Source organism: Pezoporus wallicus, unplaced genomic scaffold (assembly GCF_028554395.1).
Source record: "Pezoporus wallicus isolate ANWC-B61680 ecotype Strahan unplaced genomic scaffold, APGP_CSIRO_Pwel_v1 contig_8827, whole genome shotgun sequence".
Lineage (NCBI taxonomy): Eukaryota > Metazoa > Chordata > Aves > Psittaciformes > Psittacidae > Pezoporus > Pezoporus wallicus.
The window spans coordinates 309,533-337,120 of NW_026639709.1; the positions used below are offsets into that span (position 1 = coordinate 309,533).

At 42.6% G+C, this 27,588-nt stretch overlaps 1 protein-coding gene across 2 annotated transcripts; it reads right to left on the minus strand.

Moving 5' to 3' along the window:
- Positions 1 to 702: 702 nt before the first annotated feature.
- Positions 703 to 27,588, minus strand: RMND5A (required for meiotic nuclear division 5 homolog A). Of its 2 annotated transcripts, XM_057415534.1 has the most exons (10): positions 27,213 to 27,588; positions 22,253 to 22,395; positions 15,607 to 15,741; positions 15,341 to 15,441; positions 9,946 to 10,112; positions 8,718 to 8,883; positions 5,979 to 6,081; positions 3,661 to 3,815; positions 2,244 to 2,330; positions 703 to 965 (listed from the first exon to the last, which is right to left on the minus strand). In XM_057415534.1, exons 1-9 carry the CDS (start codon positions 27,352 to 27,354, stop codon positions 2,267 to 2,269), a joined length of 1,176 nt encoding a protein of 391 aa, XP_057271517.1. In that variant the 5' UTR covers positions 27,355 to 27,588; the 3' UTR covers positions 703 to 965; positions 2,244 to 2,266. The 2 variants fall into 2 exon arrangements, with proteins under 2 accessions (XP_057271517.1, XP_057271516.1); XM_057415533.1 differs by lacking the exon at positions 703 to 965 and having other exon boundaries at positions 1,310 to 2,330; positions 27,213 to 27,586.

The following is a 27,588-nucleotide window of genomic DNA, read 5'->3' on the forward strand; positions in this document are numbered from 1 at the left end:
GGAGACAACCTGCATCACCTCAGAGGGCAAACTGGAGAGCTGTAACAACGAAAACAGATGGGTTTCATGAACACCCAGCCCCATATTCCACTGCCGCAAGCACGTAAGTGCTCCACATCAAACTGCTAGCATCATCTGTCGGTGGAGCTTCGAAACTGCAAGCAATTATTTAAGCAAGAGTTAGGGAAACAGTTGCAATTATGTGAAGGTTTGAATTAGATATGGCTCTGTAACATGCACTGTTTAAAAACGAAAACAGGACCAATCTGTATTAAGAACATTCTACTATGCAGGTTGAATTTGTACCCTATTGACATTTAATAACTGTGCCATTCTTGCACTTTAAGTAATGACACCATCATCACTAACCAGTGTTTGCACCAATGCCAAACTACCAGCAGCATAATGGAGGAAGAGATGCAGCACTTACTCTTAAGGGTGATTTGGGACAAGGGGGAGAGTGTATTATAGGGGTTTTTTAGATACTTCATCTGGCATTTCATAAAACTCCAAAGCAGTAAGCAATTTGACTCAAAAGATTAAGAGTTATTTCAGCACAACTAGGAAATCTACATGGAAAATAATCTCCTCACCCGTTTATTGTTGCTTTTACCACTTGGTAACGCGGTTGTTTGGAACCTTGTGTGAATACAATTTCAGTTCTGCAGAAAAAAATCACACACCTGTATTGGTCTTCCACACACACACCCCCCCCCCCCATGTATCAAACACATTTCAAGTTTCAAATTTGTGTGCCTTGACTTGCTCCTTTTAATGTCTCTTTAGGGTTGTCCACTGTCACTGATCCAACAGAGTCCAACTCAGTCTCTCACGTCAGGTGACAACCAAATTCAAAAGGTGTAGATTTTCTCATCAAAGACGGTCTTCTCTGTAGTGCATTGTGCTAAGTGCATTCAACCAGTGTGTCAGGACTCAACCATAAAAGCTCGGGTTGCCTTTTTGAACTACACAATACAGAAAGAGAATTTTACATGTAGCTTTGCATGCCACAAGGCTGCTCGCCCTACTATAGGACAGTGCAATAAATACAAAGATATGCACACTAGAAAAGATCTAACTGCCATGATCTACGTCTGGGTTAGGAGTACAGATTTAGCTACTCAACAAGATGACAAATTCAGCAGAAAAGGTGGCAATGGCAGTAATATTCTACTACAAAAACAAGGCTAGAAGCAAAGTGTTCTCAAGCTACAGAAAACTTGCTACCTCCTAAGATATGAAGTAAGGCCCAGTTCTGCCAAGTGCAGTCGTGATCAGTAGGTTGCATCAGAACATGCTTCTCCCCCAGTTAACAATGAATACTTATACAATTTATTTGGTTTTGATAACTGTTTATAAATAATACACTCTAATGACTAGTAAACTATACAGCAACATGACATTTATAGCCTAATCCTGAATACAAAGTTCAAAGAACATGACTACAAAGGCCAGAGAGCAAATGGCATCGACTAAAAGCATTTCCACTTCAGGGTTTATTGAATGTTCTCTTACACAAACACTTCTCCACCATGAAACCAAAAGGAACAGGCTTTCCTATTCCCTCTCTGCTCCAGTAGTAACCTAACCACGCATCACCCTTATAAATTAGTGATGGATTTTACCATGTAGCCCCTGGGGGCTATAGATTTTATATACTTTATATATATGCACATTTACTTTGCATTCTATGTAAAAGTTGAAAAAATGTTTGAAAGGAAAAAGCTCAGAATATATCACAGCTTTGTCAGCCAAAAAAATACAAATTACTTTTATAACCACTATTCAATTTATCAAACTTGGTTGGGTTTTTCTGCTGAAGTATTTACCTTTAATTATATACACGTTACAGGAAGGAAAACTTTGTCCACAAACATTCCCTAAGGTGACGGTTACCAATAGAATGACAGAATAAAAGCAGGAGGAATAGCCAACACATGGGGGTGGATCAATTTCTGCTTTTAAAAAGTAAAAAGTCACCATATCATTAAGTACAAAAACCTGCATTGAATGACAACTGCTGGTGTAGTAACTTGATCAGGTATGGAGACCAAGAGTATAGTAAAGCCCTATGGTAATAACATTTCTGTAGCATTTCCACTTGGTATGTATATACTAAATGTTGGCAAAGTTTCTGTAGCATTAGCTTATACAAACACAGGAGTCCTCAGTCTGCTGCATAAAAGGGAACGAGTGTGTCTGAACTCTCCTGAAATGCACCTGAAATCCAGAGTGTCACTTACAAACTGCATAATGAAGCTTCTCTTCAGAAAAATATCTGTTTGGCATCTCCAGGGCTCTGTTCCATAGGACAATAAGGGCATTTTAATCTGGGGACAAAGACAATGTGTTAGAATTGTGGCAGTGGGTGAGAACTAAGCATTAAAGATATCGAGTTTGCAGTGATAGCCCTTCCTCTTTTTCCCCTGAAGCACTAAACAAATGCACTCTGAAGCTATAAAGCTTTACTTGGCTCCATTAAAAGTCACCTTTAGCTCAGAGAGCCCTTAGCATGCTTTTTCTTCTAATTGCACTTTCTCGCCTTTCACCCACACACTCCTAAATTATTGAATACCAAGAAATGAGTCTTCCATCTATTATTTCTACTTCTGGATGCGTCTGTTGCATTTTAGGCATTTTTAATAGGCTGCCAGCTTTCACTTTGACTTCCTCAGCATCCAGAGTAGTGTTTGTCTAGTCCCCAAAATGTTGTGTGATTTTACAACTCACTTAGACCAGCTCCTGCAGGCTACAGCTGAAGAGGTCAGCCTGGCCTCCCCCTGCTGAGTTCTCCACTGATACAATTCCACCTGCTTACAGTATTTCTTCTAGCATTGATCCATTATTCCCCATCTCTAAGTTTGGGCCTTTCACCCCCCCTGCCTGAGTTAATACTGTCAAAGCTGTGCTGTCACTAAAGCTGATCAATGAAAGCACCAGGGATGAGTGACTGGAGACGGGAATAATGCAGCAGCAAGTTCAGTGGCTTCAAATGGCTAAAGTCATCCACAAAGACTTTTCTGACAGGGCAAAGAATGCAAACATTACTCAACATTTTCATTCACAGCATCACTTATTTGCACACTGGAATTCACAACTTCTGGCTCTAAATGAAGCTGACAACCTCCATGGAAGCTGCTTGTCTTCAATCCAAATTACCACTGGTTTTTCCTCAAGGAAATCTGTATAGATCTCTCCCTCCCATTTCCTCCTTCCCAAAGGCCTGTAGGCACCTCACTGGTATCTAAGAAGGATTATTTCCACAGTGATAACTCAACTACCTGTTCAATTACAAAGCTTTATTTCCCCAGAGGTTTAATTTTACCTTTTAAGGGCTATTTCACACGTTACTAACCTTGCTCCCAAGGAAAACCTGCGTGTGTAAAAGCCTCCATTTTGAGTTTAAGACAACACAATGGTACTTACAACTTGGAAAATGACTGTGTTCAATTTCCTTCACAGAATCTCAATTGCTACAACACCAGAGGGTTTATTACGCTTTTTTCCAGTGCATCAACCAGGCTTATCTAGCTATTAGTTATCTTCCCAAGATTAACAATTCCATCAATGATGGACTCAGTTTTCCCAAAACACAGTATTGCAGTCTTAAGCTGAGTCCTTGTCTGTACATGTTGCTTGAAACAAAAGAATTGTACTTACTTGCTGCCATTAAACATTTTATTCAAAGCATCTCTTGATATAATATGACCACAGACTAATTTCATAGGTGGGTTATTATCTGTCGTTTGCTGACGAAGAATGGGACAGGCAAATATTGAATGATACCAGCACTTCTTCCCAAGGTCCACTTCAATCTGTGAGAGAAATTAACAGAACAATTTATATGAGGGAAAACCACATTTCCAGACAATTATCCCTTTAGGACATGGCCCTTACTTAACAGATTTCACAACTCAGCTGTGAAGGCAGCACAATCCATTGTGTGGATGCCTGACAATTTGCCAGCCAAAAATACACTTCACTGTGATCTTAAATGGTGATTTCTGTTGCTTCTCCCCATCTCGAATAAAGCAGAGGATTCTGCCAAGAGACAAGTGTGTATTTTAGTGCAGATCTATGCCCTGGCAGGAAAACTAAACTGATGACCCAGAGCAAGACTTTGTGTGTTTTCCAGCCAGTGATTTCCACAGTGGTTTAGATGACAGATTTCATTTAAGATGGGGGGAATAAAAGAGAAAAATCCATGGATTGATCATGTTAATGTTACACAGCTTCTTGAAAGACTCTCCCAACACCTACATGTCATGCCAACAATGAAATGTATCCAAACCCCTTATTTGCAGTGCTACCATTGGTACAGCGTAACTCTTGCCATAGTAACAAGAGGACAAAGACAAAATGATTTCAGAAAGGGACATCTCACAGCAAATAATGGGTCTGTGACTTCAGGGATTGAGAACTGCAAAAATCACAGCTTCTGTACCTGAAGCTCCTGGCTCTGACCAGTGCTCAGTTCTGACAGGTTTAACCTTCAACAAAATCTAACATGACCTTTTCATACTACTTAATCTATGTCTTTGCACAATGAAAATTAGGCTTCCTGTCCCCATTCTGCCTCAGCAGTACATGCTAGAGACCCTTATGCTTAGAAAATGCAAGGAGGCATGTATGTATTATTAACTGATCTGCATCTGACAGCAATCTTCTCCCAAATGCTCCCTAGTTGATCATTCCTGTCTGGAGAGCAGGGCATGAATCTGTCACAACTGCGGGTTATGCTCTCAAGCACTACAGGAAACATCACTGGGAGAAATTCCACACATGCACTTACACTACAAATGAATCTCTTCCAGCTACAATCAAAGAGGCTAACTCAGTTCATGCCCAGTTTGCACAAAATAGGTTTTCTCTCCAAATCAGGAGCAGGCCACTGGAGAGCTGCACACACTTGGTAAGAGCTATAAAGGGAAACTGGGGGTTTGTAACAACTGAACTTCATTTCAACTGATATAAATGAGTTGTGCTGGAAGCACAGTGCACTGGATCCCAGTTCAGCTTCTGTGTCCCCAGACGTAGCACTATTTCTTTCATCTCATCTCCTATCTGCCTGATAAAGAGTCAGTGTAAAGCAACCCGTGGACAGAGCTCAAGGTAGCTAAAGAAGTTAAATGTTTCTCAGTGGGATGTATTTCATTTCTAGTTATACAGAAACATCTCATACATCCAGTGTAAGGCTAAGTGGAAGGTGTTGATCAAAGGTAATCTGATCAAAGACCTTTTCAATGTGTAAGGGGATAATAAGGGAAAGGGGGAGCAAAAAGCAAAACTCAGAGACACAAACCTGACAGATCAACATAATAGAGACAGTAACAAAAAACAACCTTGCTGGACATCAAGAAACTGCAAGCAAACCCAGACTCTGCAACAGGCAAGAACACAAACCAAGGGTCTTGGAGGAGAGGGAGTCAGTAGAACTATACTGCAGAAGGAAAGTGCAGGGAAAGGATATTGGGGTGGAATGGCCAGAAAGGGGTATAAAGGGGGCTGAAAAGGCCTTGCCAGTATTTGAGGGCTCATGAATATGCATTTGTTTGTGACTGCGGAGTGGTGCACGTGTGCTTTCACCAGTGAATTTCAATCTTTACCAGCCAAAGGGGAGGAAGGGATCTTGGCTGTCTTATGCAAGCCCTGTACGTGGGTGCTGCCGAAGGCAGTGCCTTGTCTGTGGCAGTCTGTGCAGCTGGCTGTATCAGTGTCCTTTGTGTGTGTGTGTGGGCACGTGTCTGCCATTCAGGCTCAGTTTAGCTACTGGTTCCAGCTACGAAGGGGAAAGCAGCAGTTACATCCATCAGCCTGGGATGGAGACCCCTGGTCTCTCTACAGCAGGAAGCCCCAAGATGCAGAGCTGCTGGAGGTGGTGGCCACATATAACATCCCTTAACATTCAGCACAAAAACCCTCTGAAAACAGCATTCACCATTAGAAACCTGTCCTGGGACAGCGCAGCATCAACTCACCGGTAGTTCATCCTTCTGGTTCCAAACACCAGTGCACTGCCTTTGTTCAATAACTGCCTTGATATTAATTAGAGCTGGTAATGCTACACAACCTGCTGAAAAACTGCAGAGAGAGGAGATGTTAACATAAGGTGCCTGTCAGGAAACCAGTACTTTTGTATTTCTACTTTAAAGGCTAAATGTCCACAAGAGTGTTGTTGTACTACTACAGTCAGTTCTTGTCTGTACTTCTAAGCTCCCTTCAAGTATAACAAGCAAGATTTTGGGGCAGGTTATCAGTTACCCTGCACCTTAGACTAGGGTCCACATTCTGGACTGAAAACAAGAGTTAATCCCAGCTTTGAGTCTTATAATGAACTGATTTTAGCGGTGCACTTGGCAGTCCTGAGGTAAAGACTGGACTTGATGATCTTAAAGGTCTTTTCCAACTCCATAGATTCTATGATTTTCTGTAACACCTACTTTGATTTTGAGCTGTAAAGGAAGACATCATGTTGGCTTATGCAGATACTGGCTCCCAACCATGGAAGAGCACATGCAGCCTAAGAGTTTCCGTGTAACCCACACATACACACAACCCATAATCCTTTAATTACACATAATTACCATGTAAAGAAACATGTCTTTCCACCTTCCCCTTAAAGCACATGTAAGAAAAACAGAGGAAGGCAAATGAAGGAAGGAAACCACAGCCTGTGACAGGAATGGCACTATACATGTGCCCAAAGTCATGTGTCCCAACAGCTGAGCTGCTCTGGGCTTTACCCACTAACAGCACTAACATACCCATTAACATGATTTTGAAATACTTCACTGTGTTACAAAAGAAACTGACACTGAGTTTCCACAAAATAACACATTTTGATGGATTTAAGTCTAACAACAGTACTATAGGCCTGGTTTTATTGTCTCCACAAGTCATGACCTTCCTCTCCACTCTGCCCCTCCAGATACTTGGCTTTATGTTTCTGCAGGATCGTTCTAGCTAGTTTACTTGTGAGGGATGTGCCTGAAACCTATGGATCTCTTGCCTAATATTAATAGAGATCACATCCCTCACCTTCAACTGGCCATTTTAACCCTTACACTTGGCTTTTTGGTGATTTCAGCTCTGAGTGTAACCTGTGTTAAGCCTGTGGAAAGCTTAGATAAATGGTATTTGTAGAAATAAAAGTGTTATTGCTTTAATGGCTCTGTGTGAAACATGGGTTTCAGACAGAAAACACTGGTTCTGGAGCAATGGCTCTGGAAGAGCCCCTGAAGAGTGTAACAACTCAAGTGAATAGTAAATTCAAATGGTGTCCTGTAGTCTGTCAAGACCCTGAACCACGACCTCCTTAGTACATAAGAGTTTTCCTACTGAGTCCATGCAGTAAATCAACCCAAGAGGCCTGTGCAGGATTAGATAAATATTGGAGAATCCAATCAGCCTGAAAGAAGTGACCACTGCTCATGTTCTTATGTTTCACTTCAAGCTGGTTTTATTTCTAAAGGATCTGCAGCACACAAAAGTCACACCAGCTGAAAGCAGTGACAAGAGTATTGATACCACCTATGCAGTAAATACATTTCGGTGCAATCAATTTCACACACAGAGCAAACGTCCAACCAACCCCAACATCAGTAACAGGGATTTTCCACTTCACCAAAACTCTCCTGGCCATCTGTACTGAAAACTGCATTACAGCATCAGTGCAGGAGCAATTCACATGTAAAGCACTGCTGTTTGTTTGGCTGCAACAGGGAAAAGATGAAAGCCAGAAGCAGAAGTCTTACGTATCTATAAAACCCTGATATTGAAACCTGTAATGTTTATTGTGGAAAGGCAATCTGATAGTGCTCCCTTTGCTGCTTCTGTTGCGTGACAAAGGTGCACAAAGGAGAAGTCTTGACAGCTGAAATGCTTTAAACTAAGCACATTACTAGTAACAGTAACATGCAAACGATTACTATAGAATCATAAAAAGCCAAAACACCCTCCCCCCCAAAAAAAAAAAAACGAGGAAGAAGCAGCAAAGCTTCTGCTAATACCAAATCAAGCCAGAAACATAGGTGTAATTTATTCTATTTAATATCTGGCTGGTGTATTGGAGGAATTGACATCCAAAGGCTAAAGAGCAGCTAATCTCTTCTCTTCAGAGAAGCGAGAAGGAGATTAGGTTGGGGGGTTTATTCCACATTTCCAACTGCCTCCTACAGATCTGCATTTTGTCAGATTAGCTCCTTAGCTTGGAAGTGCCTCTTTCTTCTTTGCAAATGGGTCTAGCAAACAATATGGGACTTTTAGCAGCTCAAATCACAACATCACTCTTCAGCACTCTTCTGAAGGGAAAAACAGGTAAAGTAACATGGGGATTTAAAACCATGATGAACCAATGCTGACAGATTCACAGACACAGTGTTAAGGGTTTTTGCAGTTAAACAGCAGGGACAGTTTTCACACATTTGCTGTGGGAATAACTGGCTGATTGCCACCCTCATCTTTCACGCTGATGTCTGATACAGAAGCCAAATTCCATCCACAAATGCTTCCTCTTGAGCTGGGACAGTGCAGGATAAAGCCTAGCACATGGGAACCTCTGATTTCTAATCTTTGCAGATCTTGCTAGAGCTAAATGTAACTATACACTTAATTTAACATGAGACAACTTCTCAGAAGCCATTTCTTTTGTCCTGAACAAGAAATAAACCAGGGAACACTCTGTACCTGATGTGAAAAGCAAGTGAAAAGCAGCATACCTAACACTGAGAGGTGATTCAACAGAGAGACCCAGAAGAGCACAGGCATCTCTTGTAAAGATGTCACAGATGTCCGCCCACTGGTTGGCATCTAATAGATGAACGTACGGAGAGTTCTCTATTCCTTGACGCAGGTACACCAGGCTGCCCATCAAAACCTGAATATCTGACAGGGACCAGGAACACTCAGTCAGTTTGTACTACAAATAAAAGCTAGTGGCTACAGTTTTAGCTGTTACATGGAAAACAGGGAGATTGGGAGCAGCCTTCCAGTATCTGAAGGGGGCTTACAAGGATGCTGAAGAGGCACTCTTCATCAGGGACTGAAGTGACAGGACAAGGGGTGATGGGTTTAAAATGAAACATGGGAAGTTCAGGTTAGATATAAGGAAGAAGTTCTTTACTGTGAGGGTGGTGAGGCACTGGCACAGGCTGCCCAAAGAAGTGGTGAATGATCCATCCCTGGCAGTGTTCAACGCCGGGTCGGACAGAGCCTTGGGTGACAAGGTCTGGTGTGAGCTGTCCCTGCCCATGGCAGGGGGTTGGAACTTAAGGTCTTAAGGCGCTTTCCAACCCAAACCATTCTGTGCTTCTATGATATAAACCAAATCAATAATTGATTCAGTATCAATAACATCCTCACCTCTACAAAATACAATGACTGATGTCTACAGCCACAAGGGCTCCAGTCCACTATGGACAGACTGGGGGGGGGGGCGTTATCTCCCGTCTGCATGCACAACATGCTGCTTACCACCTGTTTCAAACAGGTTCACCCTTATTGTAAAGCTTTGTCACACACAGTACCTAAAAACTTAAGCTTTACTGGATTCAGTTGGAGAGGATTCACTTAACTCTCATATTCCCCACCTTTCAAGTTTCATTTCTCTTTGTATTACCCCACGCAGCAAAAAATAGCAGATGACTATTCCAAGAACATTTCTGTGCATTTTTAACACTTCACCCTGGCAGCAGGCCTATTCTGGATGTAATGTATGTATTATTTAAAGAGTCACAAACCTTAAATTCAAGCAAATGTGCAGAAAATATAATTTTCTGCCCTCTTTTAGAAAAAAAAAAAAGCAGGAATTAATTTAAATTGTAAAGATTCAAGTTATATAAGATAAATACAAAATGGAGTAAAACACTTTTGGAACATGATTTATATTTTGCTATGAAGTGCCACAACCAAGTGCTTTAAATCCCCTTAATGTGACCAAAACCTCACCTTTCTGATGATTTAGGGCGAATGGCTGGAAGTTTTTTGCATACTGAAGGGCTTCTCTTTGATTTGCTGTTCCACCCATCAATAAACTAATGAAATACAATCTGTGTAGTTTAAATTCCAACGAACTATTCTGTGCCATGAGCATTTCTCTGTTGGATACGGCCCACCTGGAAGAAAAGAAGAGGTACAATGACATACTACCCAAGAGTAATTGTCAGCCCACAACGTATGAAATCATTACAATTAGCAACCATCTATTTCTGCCAGAAGGGAGACTGAGATGAGCTCTTAGGCAGAAGCTCTTCCCTGTGAGGGTGCTGAGGCGCTGGCACAGGGTGCCCAGAGAAGCTGTGGCTGCCCCATCCCTGGCAGTGTTCGAGTCCAAGCCAGGGGCTTGGAGCAAGCTGCTCTAGTGGAAGGTGTCCCTGCCTGTGGCAGGGGGTTAGAATTGGATGAACTTTAAGGTTTTTTCCTACCCAAACCATTCTATGGTTCAACACTCACTGGCTGGAAGGAAAGACTGAATATCAGGTAGAGATACTTAGAATCTACTGTATTTGAATTAATACCACTCTGTATCTAGTTACAGAGAGTATTCAGCTGCATGTTGAAGAAGCCTGACCAAGCCTTTTCCAATCTCCTCATTCACCAAACACTTTCTCTAAGCCACTATGTTCCTGTGTACACATATGTTGCCCTGGAGAGGGAAAGTGTGTCTATGGGGGCTTCAGAAAAAACATCAGAACAGGGGATAGGGTAAAAGAAAGGAAAATCAGTTTAAATTTCATACTTTACCATACTTAAACTTTGCTTTCTGTGTTATTTTCAACTGGGACAATAAAACTATTTCTCACTTTCTGGGTCTCATTCACCATGACAACTAATATTTGGCTCTGAAATAACATGGAAGAATTCTTAAACACACACCAAGTAAAATGAGCTGGAATTTTCAAAGCATTTCACTAGAAGTTATTATTTAGATTTTATCCATCCCTTTCTTGGGTGTTTTTTTGGGGGGGGGGATGTGTTGTTTTGTTTTGTTTTCTTAATGCAATTTAATCAGGCCTAAATCAATCCAATCTTTCTCTTAAGAACTAAGTTTCAATGTTCTTCAAGTACATCTGTTTCTCATTAGTGTTCATTAGTTGTACTATTTTCACTGTGGGGACCCCATTAAGCAAAGAGCTTTTCACTTTTTAGCAAGGAAGTGAGGTAATCTCTGTCCCTTAAAAAGAAGGGCTATGTGAGGCTTCTGTTCTTTTCAATCAACACTAAAATTAAGCATTCTTAAGAGTGCTGGGAAACCTTTCAATGTAAGTTAGCCTTGTGCATTAAGATGCAGTGTCAATGAGCAAGTATCTAATTTGTTGTGGTGAAAAGGTCAGGAGGAGTTTGACTCTACTAAAGGCTTTGTCATGACAGCAGTTACCTTTCAGTAGGGAACAGTGGAACTAAGAACAAGTCCTCCTAATCTCAAGCAGTTTCAGATGAGCAGCCTCAGAGACTGTCACCTCCATCAGGAGGGAGGGACACACTCACTAACCATGGGTGGGTTTGTTGTTGTGATCAGTGTCTGCAGCTTAAACTGGAGACAGCAGCAATAAAGCTCATTCCCATCAGAAAACTGGAGTTAGAAAACACAGACCAATAAGCAGCTGAAAGACAAAAAGGCTGTTCTCTATAAACAGTAAGGCTAATTCAGAGTCCCATTAACGAGATATTAATCTGTATTGCATCAAACCAGCATCCATCCTCTCCCTGCCAATATTCGCAGCCACATGACACGACACTTCATCTTGCTGAGATCAAGTCTATTTTTCTAAATTAGCTTTTAGGCAGGATTGCCATTTTTAGCTCTTTGAGTGGCAGCACAGATTTGTATCAGAAGCAAACAGCCACAGAAGAAAGGTCTGAGGTGTTGGGTCTAGGATGTGCTGCTCCCATTTCCGATGGAAGGATAGAAAACCAACAAGTGACGTCTAAAACATTCAACCCACATACTCCCTACCACCATTAAATCATTGGTAATCACAACACCCATGTTCCTGCCTACCCTCAAACCAACACTTCCAGAGTAGTTTTCACTTCTGAGACTCAAATACATATGGATTTTTTAAGGTTTACAGTATCCTGTGAGGGTGCTGAGGCGCAGGCACAGGGTGCCCAGAGAAGCTGTGGCTGCCCCATCCCTGGCAGTGTTCAAGGCCAGGTTGGACAGGGCTTGGAGCAAGCTGCTCTAGTGGAAGGTGTCCCTGCCCATGGCAGGGGTTGGAACTGGATGAGCTTTAAGGTCCCTTCTAACACAAACCATTCTCAGATTCAGGATTTAGTTAGAATGAAATCACAAAGATTAAGTTAGGTTTAAACCATATCCCAAAGGTCTCAGCAAATTCCTGGACCTGTGCACATTGCTGTTTTCCAGACACAATAGAAGAAACTATCGCTTCTTCAGGAGAATACAATCAAAAGCTTTGAACCTGCAAGTCATTCCCACCAAACCTTCACATGGGAACCCACCTGGGCTCAGAAGAGCCAGAATCTGCCCAGGAAGAACCTATGGATTTCCCTCCCCATCATTAAATTACAGTGAAAAAAGTCTCTGGAATTTAATGGGATCCTGCAGAGATAAAGGGATTACACAGCTTAGGGTGCAGGGCCAGACTGGGCAACTAGAAGTCAGATATGAATAGCAACTTCTCTCTATTACCACGGGAGGCTTTTGAAAGTCTTTTCACAAAGCCATTAATCTGACACCTCCTTTTAGATGGCAGTGACCAGGAGCCACCCATGTTTGCTTGGTTTCCAACACTGAATTAAGGTGAGCACCAGCAGAGCCAGAGAGACTGGTTATTGTTTTCATCCCAACCTTCTGCACAGCTGAACCCTGCTACACTCCCCTTCCTGGTTCATAAGCCTGTAATTCATTATCCCTATGTAACACCACTTCGCCACCACCAGCACTAGGCTACCCTAGAATAGGCTGATTTAGGGACTGCTTTTATGCACCCTGAAGCTGTATTTACTGATGCCAGCTTTAGCCATTTATTAGCTTTCTGCCCTAAGAGCACACTGTCAGAGGCCATCCCTCCAGGAGCAGTTTCTATCCCTCCAGGAGCAGTTTCTATCCCTCCAGGAGCAGTTTCTATCCCTTTTCCTGAACACCAAATCTGCTGTGAAATAGTAAGAGAATACAAGCATCGGCAGTTCTATGGAATAACCAGGCATTTAAGACATCAGTTACCACCTAAACTGTATAGTTTTGTCACATTTTGGTCCTCCTCACTAACAACCATGGGTTTTACATAAGCATCACTATAATTTTACATAATTACACAATTTTACATAAGCATCAGTATATGCCCAGAAAAGCTGTGGCTGCCCCATCCCTGGCAGTGCTCAAGGCCAGGTTGGACGGGGCTTAGAGCAACCTGCTCTAATGGAAGGTGTCCCTGCCCATGGCAGGGGGTTGAACTGGATGAGCTTTAAGGTCCTTTCCAACCAAAACCATTCTGTCAGTCTATGATTCTACGAATAAGGACCCTCTGTGCCCAGCAGCAAGGAAAGAGAAGCAGCTTCAGCACTGAGGAGTTCAAACACAGTAAACATTAGAAACAGAAATGAGATGGGATGGGGAAAGGAGCCCAGCATACACACTGGGCTGACAATACACCCTATTCTCTGTCCATTCAGCTGTCTTTGGAATAAGAGTTCCATTGAAGAAGGACCATGCCTTCTCCTTCGTTTGAAAAGCATTTAACACATTGCAGGAACCACAAGACACAACTAAGTAGCAACAAGTGAGGCATAAGGCCTGGCAAACCGGTGCTAAATGAATTCAGTGACTTCAAGTGAATGGCCATAACAGGAAGTTACTGTTCCTCAGAGGACCCTTCACAACAGCTATGTTATTACTTAAACCACAAGAACTACATGGTGTAGCTGACAGTAAATCCTGTTTCAGCTGTAACACCAGGCATTGCAGTGTTGCTTCCCTTCAATCAGCTAATTCAACAGCAATCAACCACCTGAGCTTGTAACTATATTCAAAGACCAACTATTTAGGTCAAGCTCTCTATGACCCAGAGACATAATCCAAGATTTAGTTTATGAACACCATGGTTTGAATATCAGAGTATCTCTGCACTTGATTTAGATGCCAATAAGCTCTGAACTGACATACCTGTGTTGGCTCAAATTAAAAGGGAAAATAAAGTATTTGTTAATGTGAAGATGTGCTTAACTGAACAATGGAAAAGGGGATCTTAGGAATTTCAATTAATGCTCTGCAATGAAACACAGATTATGAATTTGCTTTGGTTTCTTTGTTTCTATTTTTGAAAGGTCACTTCAGAGTTGGTTTAAGGTTTTTTTTCCTTGTTTTGGGTTTTCGTGTTGGTTTTGGGTTTTTCCTTACTTCCAAGACCAACCCAAGCTTACCAAAGCTCTTATAACATGTTAAAAAACAACCAACCAACCGGCTGAGGGCTTATTTGGGTTTTTCTTACTTTCAAAATAAAAGCAATTCTGGAATGATTCTGCACAGTTATATATCTACTGCTATAAATCATCAAATAGTAGCCCATGAGACATTTCATCACCTTTCCCTCCTTACTGTCACTTTCTGCATCAGCTTACATTTCTAATGACTGTAAAGTCTACTAAGATTAAGAAAATACCTGGTCTAAGGTTGCTCAGACACTTCCAGATTTGGTGTTCAACTCAAGAGTTCAGCATTACCCACTGACTTGCATTAACTGAACTGTTTTGTTCAGAAGAAACCTCACTAACAGATCCCTCCATCGGTCCAGGCTCCCAGCGGCAGCTCACATCTCACCCAGCGTTCATCAGCACCAACCTGGCAGCAGCAGTCTGCAAAGTACCCCTCTGTCCTTTCATTCCCTCTTCCCACCCTGTGGTCCTTTATCTGGAAAGGGAGAGTGACTTGAGGAAAAGTAAGAACTTTGATCCTGAGTCAAGTTGTGCTCACCCCAAAGTGAAGCCACAAAGACTTGGTGGTACCCAACACCTTTACTAAGCCCTGATATCCTTCATAATTGGACCTTTTAATATAAGGCTCACTCAATATAAGGCTAAGTACCATCATGGCAGATAACTGTTCCTCCAAGTCATGTGTCTTCCTGAAACCTTAAAATACCATCAGAAATGATTCAAGATAATCTTTAATCTAAGAAAGGCACCCTTACTTAAGCACTGCCTATGGGGAGGGACAAAGAGGGGACAAAGGAAGGAAGGGGTTTACTCAGTAACTGGACCATTCAAAAGACAAACAGGGACATATCAAAATACACTAGAAGACAGTGTTTAAAGTGAAACACTAAGGATTTGTTAAAGCATTCAAAAAAAAGGGAGAAAATCAAGATCTGAGTAGACTCACTCTAGAGCAGGTCTCAAAACTCTGACTTTTAATGCTTCCAATATTCGATTTAACTCCACAAATGGTTCTTTTTGGCTTTGATCTATTGATAGACCAGACTCCTGAAAAAACAGAGGCAGTTTTTAGTTAAACCACAGAACCCAATGGGATTAAAATGCTGTTTTCCTAACAGTTTAAATATTCACCTGGAACATTCAAATAAGGACACTAAGACAAAGCATAGTTCTCCAGGGTTGATAACATTCAATATCTACACTGATGGTTACCTGACAAAGCTCCTCTGCTACATCCAACATCCCCTGCCTGAAGAAGTGCTCCACCATCACCTCGTTGAGGATCCGCTGGCTGTCAGCCTGCCAGCACCCATCTATCCCCACGCTGCTGATGTCCGAGTCAAAGTTCTGAAACACACAAATCAACAGTTAATGAGCTGGAACAAATCACCCCAGGGAATTCTTTGTTCATTATGCAGGACACCACCCTGGTGCTTTCTCTGTCTTTTACTCAGTTAGCCCTTGATTCCCTCCTGTTCAAAGTGAAACCTATCAGCTGCTTCACTATCTCCTGTATACAGAAGAAGAAATCCTTTGGTTTGCTTGTTTCAAGTCTGAATCTTATTCACTATAAAGAATTACACTGACAAAGTACAAGTGTAGCAAATTAGAAATGTAGTTAATTAAGAAAGGGGTTTCCAGACTATGATGCATTTTTGAAGGAAGTATCTGCAGAAAAAGGCTTTTTCCATATGGGAAAACTGAAAATGCAGAGGGAACAGAAAACAAAATCGCCTACACTGGAATGGAAATAGCGCTATCAATGTATCACTGTCACTACAGTGCACCAAATTAGAAGGAGAAGCTTTAACTCAAGAATTCTTTTACATAGCTGGGGGGGGGTTAGGCAATGCTGGCAAAGGAAAATGTCACTTCTCCCCACCCCCAAACAACAATGACATTCAAATCTCTGAAGACCTCAGCATCCAGGCAACAGGATGAGCTTTGAAGATCTGAGAGATCTTTAGCAGATTTAACCCCGATGATCCTACTGCCATGTATTTTTAGGCCAGTAGCCTATGGACATATTCCAGGAATAGGTAAAAATATTGTCACAGTGACTACAGTAACACTTGGCACTGCTTTGGCACTGTGCCTCTTGGCAGCAGGAGAGCAACACTTACCCTAATGCAAGATATGAACCAGGATTTAAACTGCCAACACGTTTTATGGTAAGGGCAGGCAGGTTAATTTGAATGGAAAACCTCACCCATTGCCTGAAACAAATCTCTTGTAAAAGAAATATTGTCTAGAAGTCAGTGTGTCACTTGCTGCTTGATCTGATGACTGTGGCTCTCTTCCAAGAGGGAACTTCAGAAATCAGAAGTTTACTAGAACAGCAGTTCAGCAATGTGAGAACTGACAGTCCTGCCCAGTGCAGGAACACTGACCCAGCACAAACACCTTCTCCTGCCAAAGCCCACAGGCAAACACAACAAAGCTGGTACCAGCTACCTTCCTCCTCAGCTTCACATGGCACCTTCTTTCTATTTGCCACTTATTAATTTCCTTCATCGGCCACCTTCACATCCACTTTGATGCTGCTCTGTGGCATCACGACGAAGGGGCATCATCCTGCACACGTGGCTTCAAAAGCACCACTCCCTTCAGGTCAAACTGTCAGTAAAACAGCAAGTTCAGGCTAGCAAATTGTGTCTTTATCTTTCAGAGATGGTGGAGCAAGATGAGCACTTAGGTTACTACCACTGACTCAGGTCTCACATTTAACATCTTCACTTGGGTGTTTTAACCTGTAAACTCCTTGCCATGCTGTTCATCTTTAAGCTGTATCTCGAAGAAACTTAAGCACCTTGATGACTACGTAACACTGTTCTTATTTGTGCCAACCCTTTGAAGCCTTTAAGGTTTGCCACCATTGCTGATTCTGGTATCACTGTCCAAACACCACTATCAGGTAACAAATCCACTGACAATGCATTAAAGAAATAGCAGAGGCAGTATTAACACATGAAGTTGCTTTTATTACTTCAGTTCCTGGTGAGGATCATCAGTAATCTAAAAACAATCGACCTTTAAGTCATTGTTAATGCAATTCAAAGTCCTAGCTAACATAATCCGTAAGAAGAAACTGCATTCTTCTGGGTAGTTACCAACCATCAGAGCCGAACCTATACCTTAACCATCTTCACATCCTTCTCACTGCCTGGGGGCAGAGGTGGCAGTGCCACTTATTTCAGTTCCTTCACAAACCCCACATTTTGTTCTGAAACAACAAACCTCTGAGCCTTGAGAACCTTTTCCAAACCCCATCATAAATTAGAATCATAGAATAGTTAGAGTTGGAAGGGACCTTAAGATCACCCAGTTCCAACCCCCCTGCCATGGGCAGGGACAAATTAGACCTTTTAAGTCCTATTACAGATGGTAACAGTGAGCCACATAGACCCAGGTGTGCTGTAGATTCAAGTCACACCATACAACCTGGAGGCCTCAGTTCTTCAGCCTCAGCGATTCTCTGATCAACCCAGTCTTGATCAGGTTCTCATTTCAGTAACTTATTATGATTTTAACCATTTCTGAGGTCTTTACTATATGAGATTCTACAGCCCTCCCTCCTCTGGGTCCTGGGAAGCTTCAAGAACTGACTGCTCATACAACAATGACTGTCACATGTCAGAACAAATTACTGCTTGCTTTTAGCTTACATATTTCATAACTGTCATGCACACATGATATGCTGGTGACTACACAGCTCTCAGTTTTGTTTTCTAAATGCTAACAGTATGCTAACTGACAGCACGTGGGGTTTAATAAGATAGCAAAAGTTGAAATAAATTCCCTAAGTTGCAAACTCCACAAAGGTTATTTTGTGCCTTTTTTGGTATGGTTTTAAGCTTAGAAGAGTGTCAGTTGATATTCCCAAGAAACAAAGCTTTCTTTCAGAGCCTAGGGCTAAAATGTGAAACATTATGTGCCAAATACACTACTGATACAATTGAAAGAACGTGTGTAAATTGCTAGGGTGTGAGAAGGACTTCAGGATGCACACACACACAAGAAGGATCATTTTAAACAACATCCAACCTTCCATGTTATTAGTGATATAGAAACATAAAATGGTTTGGGTTGGAAAGGACCTCAAGATCACCCAGTTCCAACCTCCTGCCATGGGCAGGGACACCTCACACTAGACCAGGCTGCTCCAAGGCTCTCTCCAACCTGGCCTTGAACACTGACAGGGATGGAACATTCACCACTTCTCTGGGCAACCCATTCCAGTGCCTCACCACCCTCACAGTAAAGAACTTCTTCCTTTTATCTAACCTAAACTTCCTCCGTTTACATGTAAACCCATTCCCCCTTGTCCTATCACTCCAGTCCCTGATGAAGACTCTTCCTCCAGCATCCTTGCAGGCCCTCTTTAGATACTGGAAGGCTGCTATGAGGTCTCCACGCAGCCTTCTCTTCTCCAGGCTGAACAGCCCCGACTTTCTTAGCCTGTCTTCATATGGGAGGTGCTCCAGCCCCTGATCATCCTCGTGGCCTCCTCAACAGCATATGAAGAAGGGTGATGATTAAGGACAGTTTTATTCCTCAGCTTCCCAGTTTTTTTGTGCATTCCTCCCTTCTTCTGAATTCTGACCCAAAATACAACTAAAATGCATTTGTTCACCTTCTCTGTTCAATTTGTTTGCTCCTAAGATAAAGCTCAGCTTGCAAAGACTCTATTTACTAACCCATAATTCACAGCAACACAATTAAATGATGTTCAGTCAAGGTTTTTAGTTTGTTTGTACACAGGTTTTTACATTAAACAAATGCTACATTGGGTCAAAGTTTGGTTTCCCAAAACTAAACTGGATTAAAGTGGTGGCCTTTTAAAAACAGGTTTAACATTCAGGGATAAAGTGGAGCTACCATTTACTCCAGTTTCCTCAATGGAAGTATTTAAGCACTACTCAGATTGCTGCTAGAGGGAAAATGTTTAGTAGCCCCATCAAACACGAATTCAAATCATTCCAGAAGAGTGACTGATTTACAGGGAGACTGATGAGTGAGCTACCTGATAGCAACCTGCTGAACAACAGTGACGTGATGAGTTCTGGAAGCAGAGGGAATGCTACTACAATAAAGGAAAAACTGGATGTAAACATTTCCTTTCAAAGGACAAAATGCTCTTTGGAAGAAAGGGTAACCCTTCATGGAGCAGAAGCATGGAATCCAACTAATATGAAAGAAAAAGGTCTAGTTTATTAGGTAAGTTTTCCAGGAACTGGTAACTTAAAAGCAATGCACAAAGTTTGGGCATTTCAGACTTTAACATAGATCATATTCGATGCCAAATTTGACCTTCGTTTTTCAAACACTCAGGAACTTCTGTTCTCAGAGTGAACTCTGCAGGCAGACAAATCTAGGTCCCATCTAAGTACATAAGCAAAAACTATATTAGCGTAAAAACCAACCAGGTAAAGTTTTAGATATAGGTATAACCCTGCCTTAACATTGCCTTAATAAATAGAGCAAGTTCTTTTGAAATCCAGGCTTGTTAAGCAGGAAGTTTGTGAATCCTACATGTAACAACAGCTGTCATTTGGATGTGTGACATAAAATTGGTACCAATATTAACGCATTTCCCAATCTCAACCAGGCAATAAAGTAAGGAGTGATATTTATCTGTGCTTGAGCATAAGAAGGCCATAAGCAGTGTTCTCGAGATGTTAATGTGTCTGTAAAATAGATGAGGATTTACATGCGAGAGAATGAAATCTTCTGCATCACCAACAAGCATTTTATTCAAGAAGCAGTAGGATTTTGCCCAGAACGTATTGACAATCAATGCGCTACATCAATTCCACTTAACTACTTCTGTTGGTTAAAGCTGAAGTATATTATGATGAAAGGAATGGGGAGAGAGTGATTTCAAAAAATGCTTGGCTGGCAGGTTTCAAGCACATTTTCCAGCAGCACAGGCAAATCACATGAAGTACATATGGAACATGCCCCTGTCCAGGGAAGCATTAAATTCCACCTGGATTTAAGCGTTACACACATTCACCTGACAAACAAGCCAAGACTCCCATTTTAAACTACTTTCTTTAAGGTACTTCAGGCAGGGAAAACTAATAAAATTCAAATTTACTTACATTAAGTTCCCACTGCTTCCCGGGTTTTGGATGTAAACACCACTGACAACCCAGCAAGACTGGAGGAATGAGCACAAGGAATGCAGCAAGCTGAGCTTGGTTTTTAACACCTCCCTGGAACAGCCCTTCGGACCCTCAACAGGCAGGGAGCAGACTGTTGGTTGGTATCCTTCTATTTTACAAAACCACACGCTTGCCATTTTAACAATGCTTTTATTTACAGTTGTCCTTTTCCAAATAAAAAAGGTAGATAAAAACAGAAGGAGAGAAGCAACAGTGGACAAACTACACACAAGAAGTAAACCAGCTATTTGGACATTAGACTCAAGCCTAAACCTTAAGCTTGCAAGTACAATTTTCATGGGCATCTAGGAAACACTAAGACCCATTTCCATTGAATATTCACACCCTCTATATATGACCTAGGGCTGTTCTACCTCTGAGTATTTAAATGAGAAAGGTATAGCCAAACCTGAAAGTACAAAGTCCACTTGCTAGAGCAGAAGAGGAAAGATTCAAAGTTAGGACAAGATTACACAGATTTCTTTCAGGCTTCAAGCCAGTAATAAGGATGGAATTGTACTCTAGTTAATTGGTTTAGATACAGCAGCAAGGATTAGAGACAGATGCATCCTTAAGCTTTGAGTACCAGTGACGCTTGGATTAAAGCTGTTAGTAGCAGGTTTGAGCTCTCCATGATGGTCAATTGTAGATGTAAGCAAAAATACAACAGTTGCACAGACATTCTGCCCAACAATGCAAGCATTATGTGCTTTGTGTCTTCACTGCACATCACACTTTGTTTTACCATCACAATTAAATGATGCTTTAACAGATTATCATTACTAACAAAGTTTAAATGAGATTCCCAAAGGATAACTAACTATTCTTCAATGCTGCAAGCATCTTTGTCTAGATGAAGAGACTCATTTACTAGTGTCTTCCTTAGTATGATTATAAGGTGCCCCTCAAACCAAATGTTTAGATCCTATCAACATAAGCGTGTTCTGATATAAAACTAGCCCAAAAAAGCAAGTACAAGACTCCTTGCCCACAGAACAACTTCCACACAGATGGAAAAAAGCATGGCATAAAAGCATACATCTAGCACCACAAAAAAAAACCAAGCAAGTTTTGGTGTAATTTCAAAGAATTGTAAGTATCTACCTACACAAATACATTCAGATTCCAGTTATTCTTGAACCTGGAATCATGCATCTCATATGCAAAGCTTCAAAGATAAGCTGCCCTACCTTATTATTTGTTATGACATAGACACAGATACTTTGAGAAGTTGAATCTACTCTACTCACATTAAGAGCACTGTGTGTTAGAAAATTAAGCCCTGAGAACACACATGAAACAGGTACAAAACATCTTAAATCTGGTTTTGTACTGCCTTCTAGAACAAACTGCCACCTTTGTGTTATTTGCTAGTGACAACTAGAAATATAATGTATATTACAACTCCGTATTTCTGATTGAGACACATATTGAAGAAAATATTTTGCTAAACTGACAGAACATATACCAAGTCTAGTAACACCTATAGGGAACGACCCCTTGGAAATCAAAAGACTTGAGCTGCCCCAGAAAGAATACTCTGCACACAATGAGTTCTGGAAGCATGTACTGTACCCCACTGCCCTGCCCCAGGCACTTGGCAGGAAGATTTAATTAAGATTCACTGTAGTATAAATCCAAATTTTGCACAGAATACAGGCAATAATACAACCAAACCACACTATAAATACCTTATCTATGGCTTTTCCAACTCGGGATACGCTGCTGTGAATGTCTTTATGATCAGAGGCCAGTTTCTGAACTGTGTCTTTTATTCTTTTACAACACTGTGTCATAACAAGTGAAATTGTCCCCGATAAGTCTCCATCTTGATCTAGACAAAAGAAAGGAAAATTAGTGACTTTGTTACAAATAAATTATAACCTTACATCTCTTCATATGCAACAATACATAAAGACAAGAAATGGTATTAAAAGGAAGAAATGCAATCTAGGGAAATGCAGTCTAGGGAGTACTTGTAATGCAAGATGGGTTTAAATGAGGGAGGATACACCTGTGGAATTAGGAATCCAGTCACAATAACAGTGAACAAGAGCAACAGCTTAAAAGATTAACGTAAAGTTCTCGTGTGTCTCAGTCACAGCGGATTAACAAACACATCTCAAAGGAACACCCCAACCCACCAAGCCCACCGGAGGTAATGGAAAGCTACTGAACTTACTACAGGGTCAGTTTTCTTTTAGACAGTTACCTCAAGATACAGCCTGTTTAACCTCCAGGTGGAAGCAAAATTTGGATCAATGAGGGCCCAATTCACTCTTTCCCTGCAAGCTGCTCACTCATATCAGACTCTGCCTGACACAGGGGGCCCAGAGAAGCTGTGGCTGCCCCATCCCTTGCAGTGTTCAAGGCCAGGTTGGAGTGGGCTTGGAGTAACCTGCTCTAGTGGAAGGTGTCCCTGCCCATGGCAGGGGGCTGGAACTGGATGAGCTTTAAGATTCCTTCAAACCCAAACCATTCCATGATCCTATGTGACTTTTGCTTCCTGGCTTATGGAAACAGCTCTAAACAGCCAACCAGTCTCCAATTCCCCTCAAGGGACAAGAAGCAGCACATAAAGGACCTGCCTGTGAACATCAGACCTACTCCGCCTTGTAACAAGATTTATTCCCTAGAAACTGAGACATTTTTAAGCTGTTGTCCAACCAACAGGGACAATGGTGGATGACTCATTCTGCAGACAAAATGATATATACAAAAGGTCTGCATGCCCCTGACCACATCACCACACTGAACAGTTTATATCGCCTCAATTCAAACATCACTCAACAGCTTTAATCAGATAATAAAATACACTTTCTTGTGCTTTACTCTAGAGTCCTTTCTTCTAGATTTTGATTTCAAAATCCAGGGAGAATCTCTTTTCCAGTCTTACCTTCCTCAAAGTTCATTCTACATGAAGAATTTTCCCTGTAGGGACACAGACTTTGCAGCCTGCAAAGGGAAGGCTCATTTATGTGGGAGAGCGGCCCAGAAACACTTCCCTAACATTCCGGAACCAAACCCTTCATGTGAAAAAATAAAATCCCCAGAATATCTCTTTAGAAGGAACATTTTAAAAGCAACCACATTTTCCATAAAGCCTGTTCCTATCTCATGCTGTATTTTAACGTGCCTTTGGTTTCAGCAGCACATTAAGAGTCCAGTTTCTGGTATTATGTGGAAAGCAAAGCACCGGTGCATCCAACTGCTGCTGCAGGACCAGGAAACCAGGAACAGAAACAAACACAGCTTATACTTAACAATACGCCCCAGAGAGCAAAGAAAGAAGCTGTAATCACAGGGGAAGGTAATAACTGACCAGCCACGTACTCTATATATCTTCCTTCATGCATCCCAATTCTCAATCCTGTTGATAGCAACAGCAAAACTACCTCACTGCAAAGCAAACAGCTCCTGTTCAGCCCCACAGCTGAGGAAGCTTTAACAGCACTTTGCAACCGCCATAGCTTTTAAGAAATACTACACAATAAAAGGCTTTAACTCTTTCTCCCTCCAGTCCCATGAAGCTACGGATCACCTTACAGGCAAACAACTAATGGGGTTCTGTATTCTTCCTAGTGGATAAGTGAGGAGTTATAGCACTGAAACAGCCTCTTCACATTCACCAACTTGACTCTGGGCATCCTGAACTAAAAACGTAAGACTCACTCAACTATCCCATCTAATTCACCTCCTCAATTTATTTAAGGAATGATCATTATTTCTCAGTTGCTCTTTAATTTTTATGATACATATTTCAAATCACGTGAAGGAGCTTGAATAAGTGCCGCATGACTCCTGCCAAGAGAAAATGATCAGTCAGAGATTACACAACACGCAAAATGCAAATACTCCTTCCCCAGTAAACAGAGACGTTCAAATACACTCTCTTAACAGCCTTTTTCTTTTTGCAAGAAAAGCCATTAAGTAAAAACCCAAACAACTGACATGCAGAACTGTTTTTACCCCAAGCAAATAAGTGAATTACTGGGCCCCAACACTTACTGTCGCAAGAAAGCAAGTACAGTAAAGAAAGGAAATATCCACACAGGAAAAGCCACCAGAGCTGTTAGAAACGGTTTCCCCTCTGCACCCATCTCAGCTTTAGTTAAACCATGAGCTACTGCTAATAACTCAGCAGAAGAAAGCCTGCAGAGCATCCTCTTGGTAGTTCACTGTGCACAGAACACTAGAGCCTGGGAGCGTCCCCCTGTATCATGTACATACAGGCAGAATTAAAGTGTGTGTGTGTGTATATATATATATAAATATATGATGGCTTGGCTTCGCGAGCGAAGATTTGGGAAGGGCTTTAACCACACTTACTACAAGCACGATGACCAAGGGCATGTGGGATAGGCAAATCTGTTTGGAAAAAAGGCTGCTCAGGCAATCAGGAAGTGTCCAACCAGGACTATCTCCTGAGCGATCTCGAGCTACCCATGCGCTATAGATATATATATGTATCGATAGATATATATATACACACACATAAAAGTGAGCAGACACCAGGCACAGCGTAGAGCCCAAAGCCAAGTTTACTCAGCCAGACACATTTATACCATTCAAGAATACACAACTCCTGCCTTGGCTACTCCAGGAGGCAAGATCTGTTAAGGGAAGAGAGAACAAAAGCAACCTTTGTCTTCCTATTCCCAGGCCTTCACATGGGCCTGTTCTGTACTTGGGCTTTAACATGAAACCAACTCAGGACATTTATTTAAGTGACTCCATGAGTGAGGAAAAGAAAAATCAATTTAGAGGTTGAAGCACCTTCTAAGTTTCTTCTTCTCCACCCACTTCTTTTTTATATCCAATGCCTATTTCAGGTCTTTTCCTACATCTCTGCCCTCCTATCTTGTCGCACAGCATTAAAATGTCTTCTTCAGCATTGAGGGGTTCCCCCCCCCCCAAGAAAAAACGATAGGCACAAGCTTATAGCCTGAATTACAGAGCTCCCTTTTTAGATGCCTGGCTGCTTCCACTTCCATCAAGTTTCAAACATACTCAGGATACAGTGTATAAAAGCTAAAAAAATCCCTGTTCTTATTAGAAAGTTTAAGTACCATGTTAAAGAAATACAGTAAGAATTTTACCACCTATGAGGGCAGCTTATCCTCAGATGCCAAAAGTGAACAGAGCCCACAGATGTCTGAGGGTGCACTAATAACATATTGGGTTCATTCTGGAGTACTTACTAAAAGAAAGCTCAGTCTGGGACGTGTTCTGCTGGGGCAGCATCACCACTTATTTGGGAAATGCTAAGAATGCCCAGGGCTCTCACAGGACACTGTTAATCCAAGCCTGGATGGAAAACCCAGAGAGGACCCTGAGGGAACAGCACACTGGAACCTTTTAATGTTATTACAAAGGGAGTAAAAGCTCCAGACCTGCAACAGGATTCTCACAGCCAAAGCTCTAGGGTCAGAGTCTGCAAAGGTCAGTACAAGCATGAGGATCACACCACGCAGCATCTCGGTGTGTGAAAACACACATTTTAGCAACTGTCCTTAAAGCACAAGCCCACATGATTTCAAAGGATGGACTGGATGACCTCCAGAGGTCCCTTCCAACCATAATGATTCTGTGAGCAGCACAAAACACTTGGAAACACAGTTCAAAGCAGTGCCAAAAAGACCAACTATCCCAAACAAATGCCTCAGAACCGGAGTTTGATGTCTGCTCCCTATGGACATTGCTGTGTACAAACACCAGCTCTAATACACTCATGTTTGTGTTCCTGAACACACCTGTGAGTGAGCTTTGCACCTGTCCTTGTGCAGGACTACATAAAACACATTTTCACCTGAACATCACAAAAGCAGGCTCTGCAGAGCAGGGAAACGGCACAGTCTGCTCCCAAGTTTGGGCTCAGGAGTTCCTATTTTAATCCCTGAGCCATCCCTCGCTTCCTGCACGGCCCTGGGTCAATCTCTCCAGCTGTCTCAGCGTGCCCTCCCACCCCATCAGTCCACACCGCACCGCCTCCACCTTGCGCAAGGTTTAAATGGCTCATGTTCAGAGAGCACTTTGGCCACCTCGCCCGCCTGCGCAAGAGCTCGGCACCAGCTGTAAGACACAGACGAGGCTCAGGAGGCCGTGTTTACTTCTTGCTGAAGAGCGGCTTTACCCCACACGCTTCAACCCGAGCCACATCAAAACAACTCAGGGACGTCGGAGGGGAAATAAGTTAAATAAGAGGGGAAAAGAGGAAAGCAGGGCAGCCCTGCTGTCTGCTTCCCTTAGGAATGACTAACACATTGGTAACTCAACATAAAGGCACAGAAAGTACCAACAGGCTGACCTGGGTCGGGCCGTACCTGCTGATAAGGAACAAACCCTCCTCTTCAGAAGGGAAGGCCCAGGAGTGCCGATACGTGCTCCTACCTTTAACTCTTCCCTTTCAGAACGGCGCACACAGCTCCGACTCCACCGGGGTGACATCCTCATAGCACAGAGACCTTCCCCGCTCCCCGTAACCGGGGCAGGAACCCCCAGAAGCGGGAGAGAGCTGTTCAGCCCAAAGGCAGAAGGGGAGAGGGGGGTCCCAGCCCACACAGGCCCCAAGTTTTGGGCCTCTGAACCCCAGAGGAAGGGAAGGGGCAGCGGGGGACGGGATGAGGACAGGATGGGGGTGTCTCCACGTACTCTCCGTCTGAAGGATCTCCCGCCGCAGCCCTCCCGCGTACTGGATGAGCTCCTCCAGGCTGCGCTCGCAGAGCTGCCCGTAACCAGAGAACTTCTGCAGCACCTTCTCCAGCTCCCGCTCCACCGTCACGCACTGGTCCATAGCGGCCGGCCCCGGGCCGCGCTGCTCCTCCACTTCCTCCTCCTCTTCCTCCTCCGCCGCCACCGGGCCCCCCTCGCCGCCCTCCGCCAGCACCGTCCCGCCGGCGCGGCCCAGCTCGGCCCGGCCCCGCTCCCAACTTCCCCGTCTACCCCAGGCGGCGGCAGTTGTGCGCAGGCAGCCCCGAAGACAGGCGGGGACCTCAGCGCCGCTTCACTCAGGCAGCGCCGGGGACAC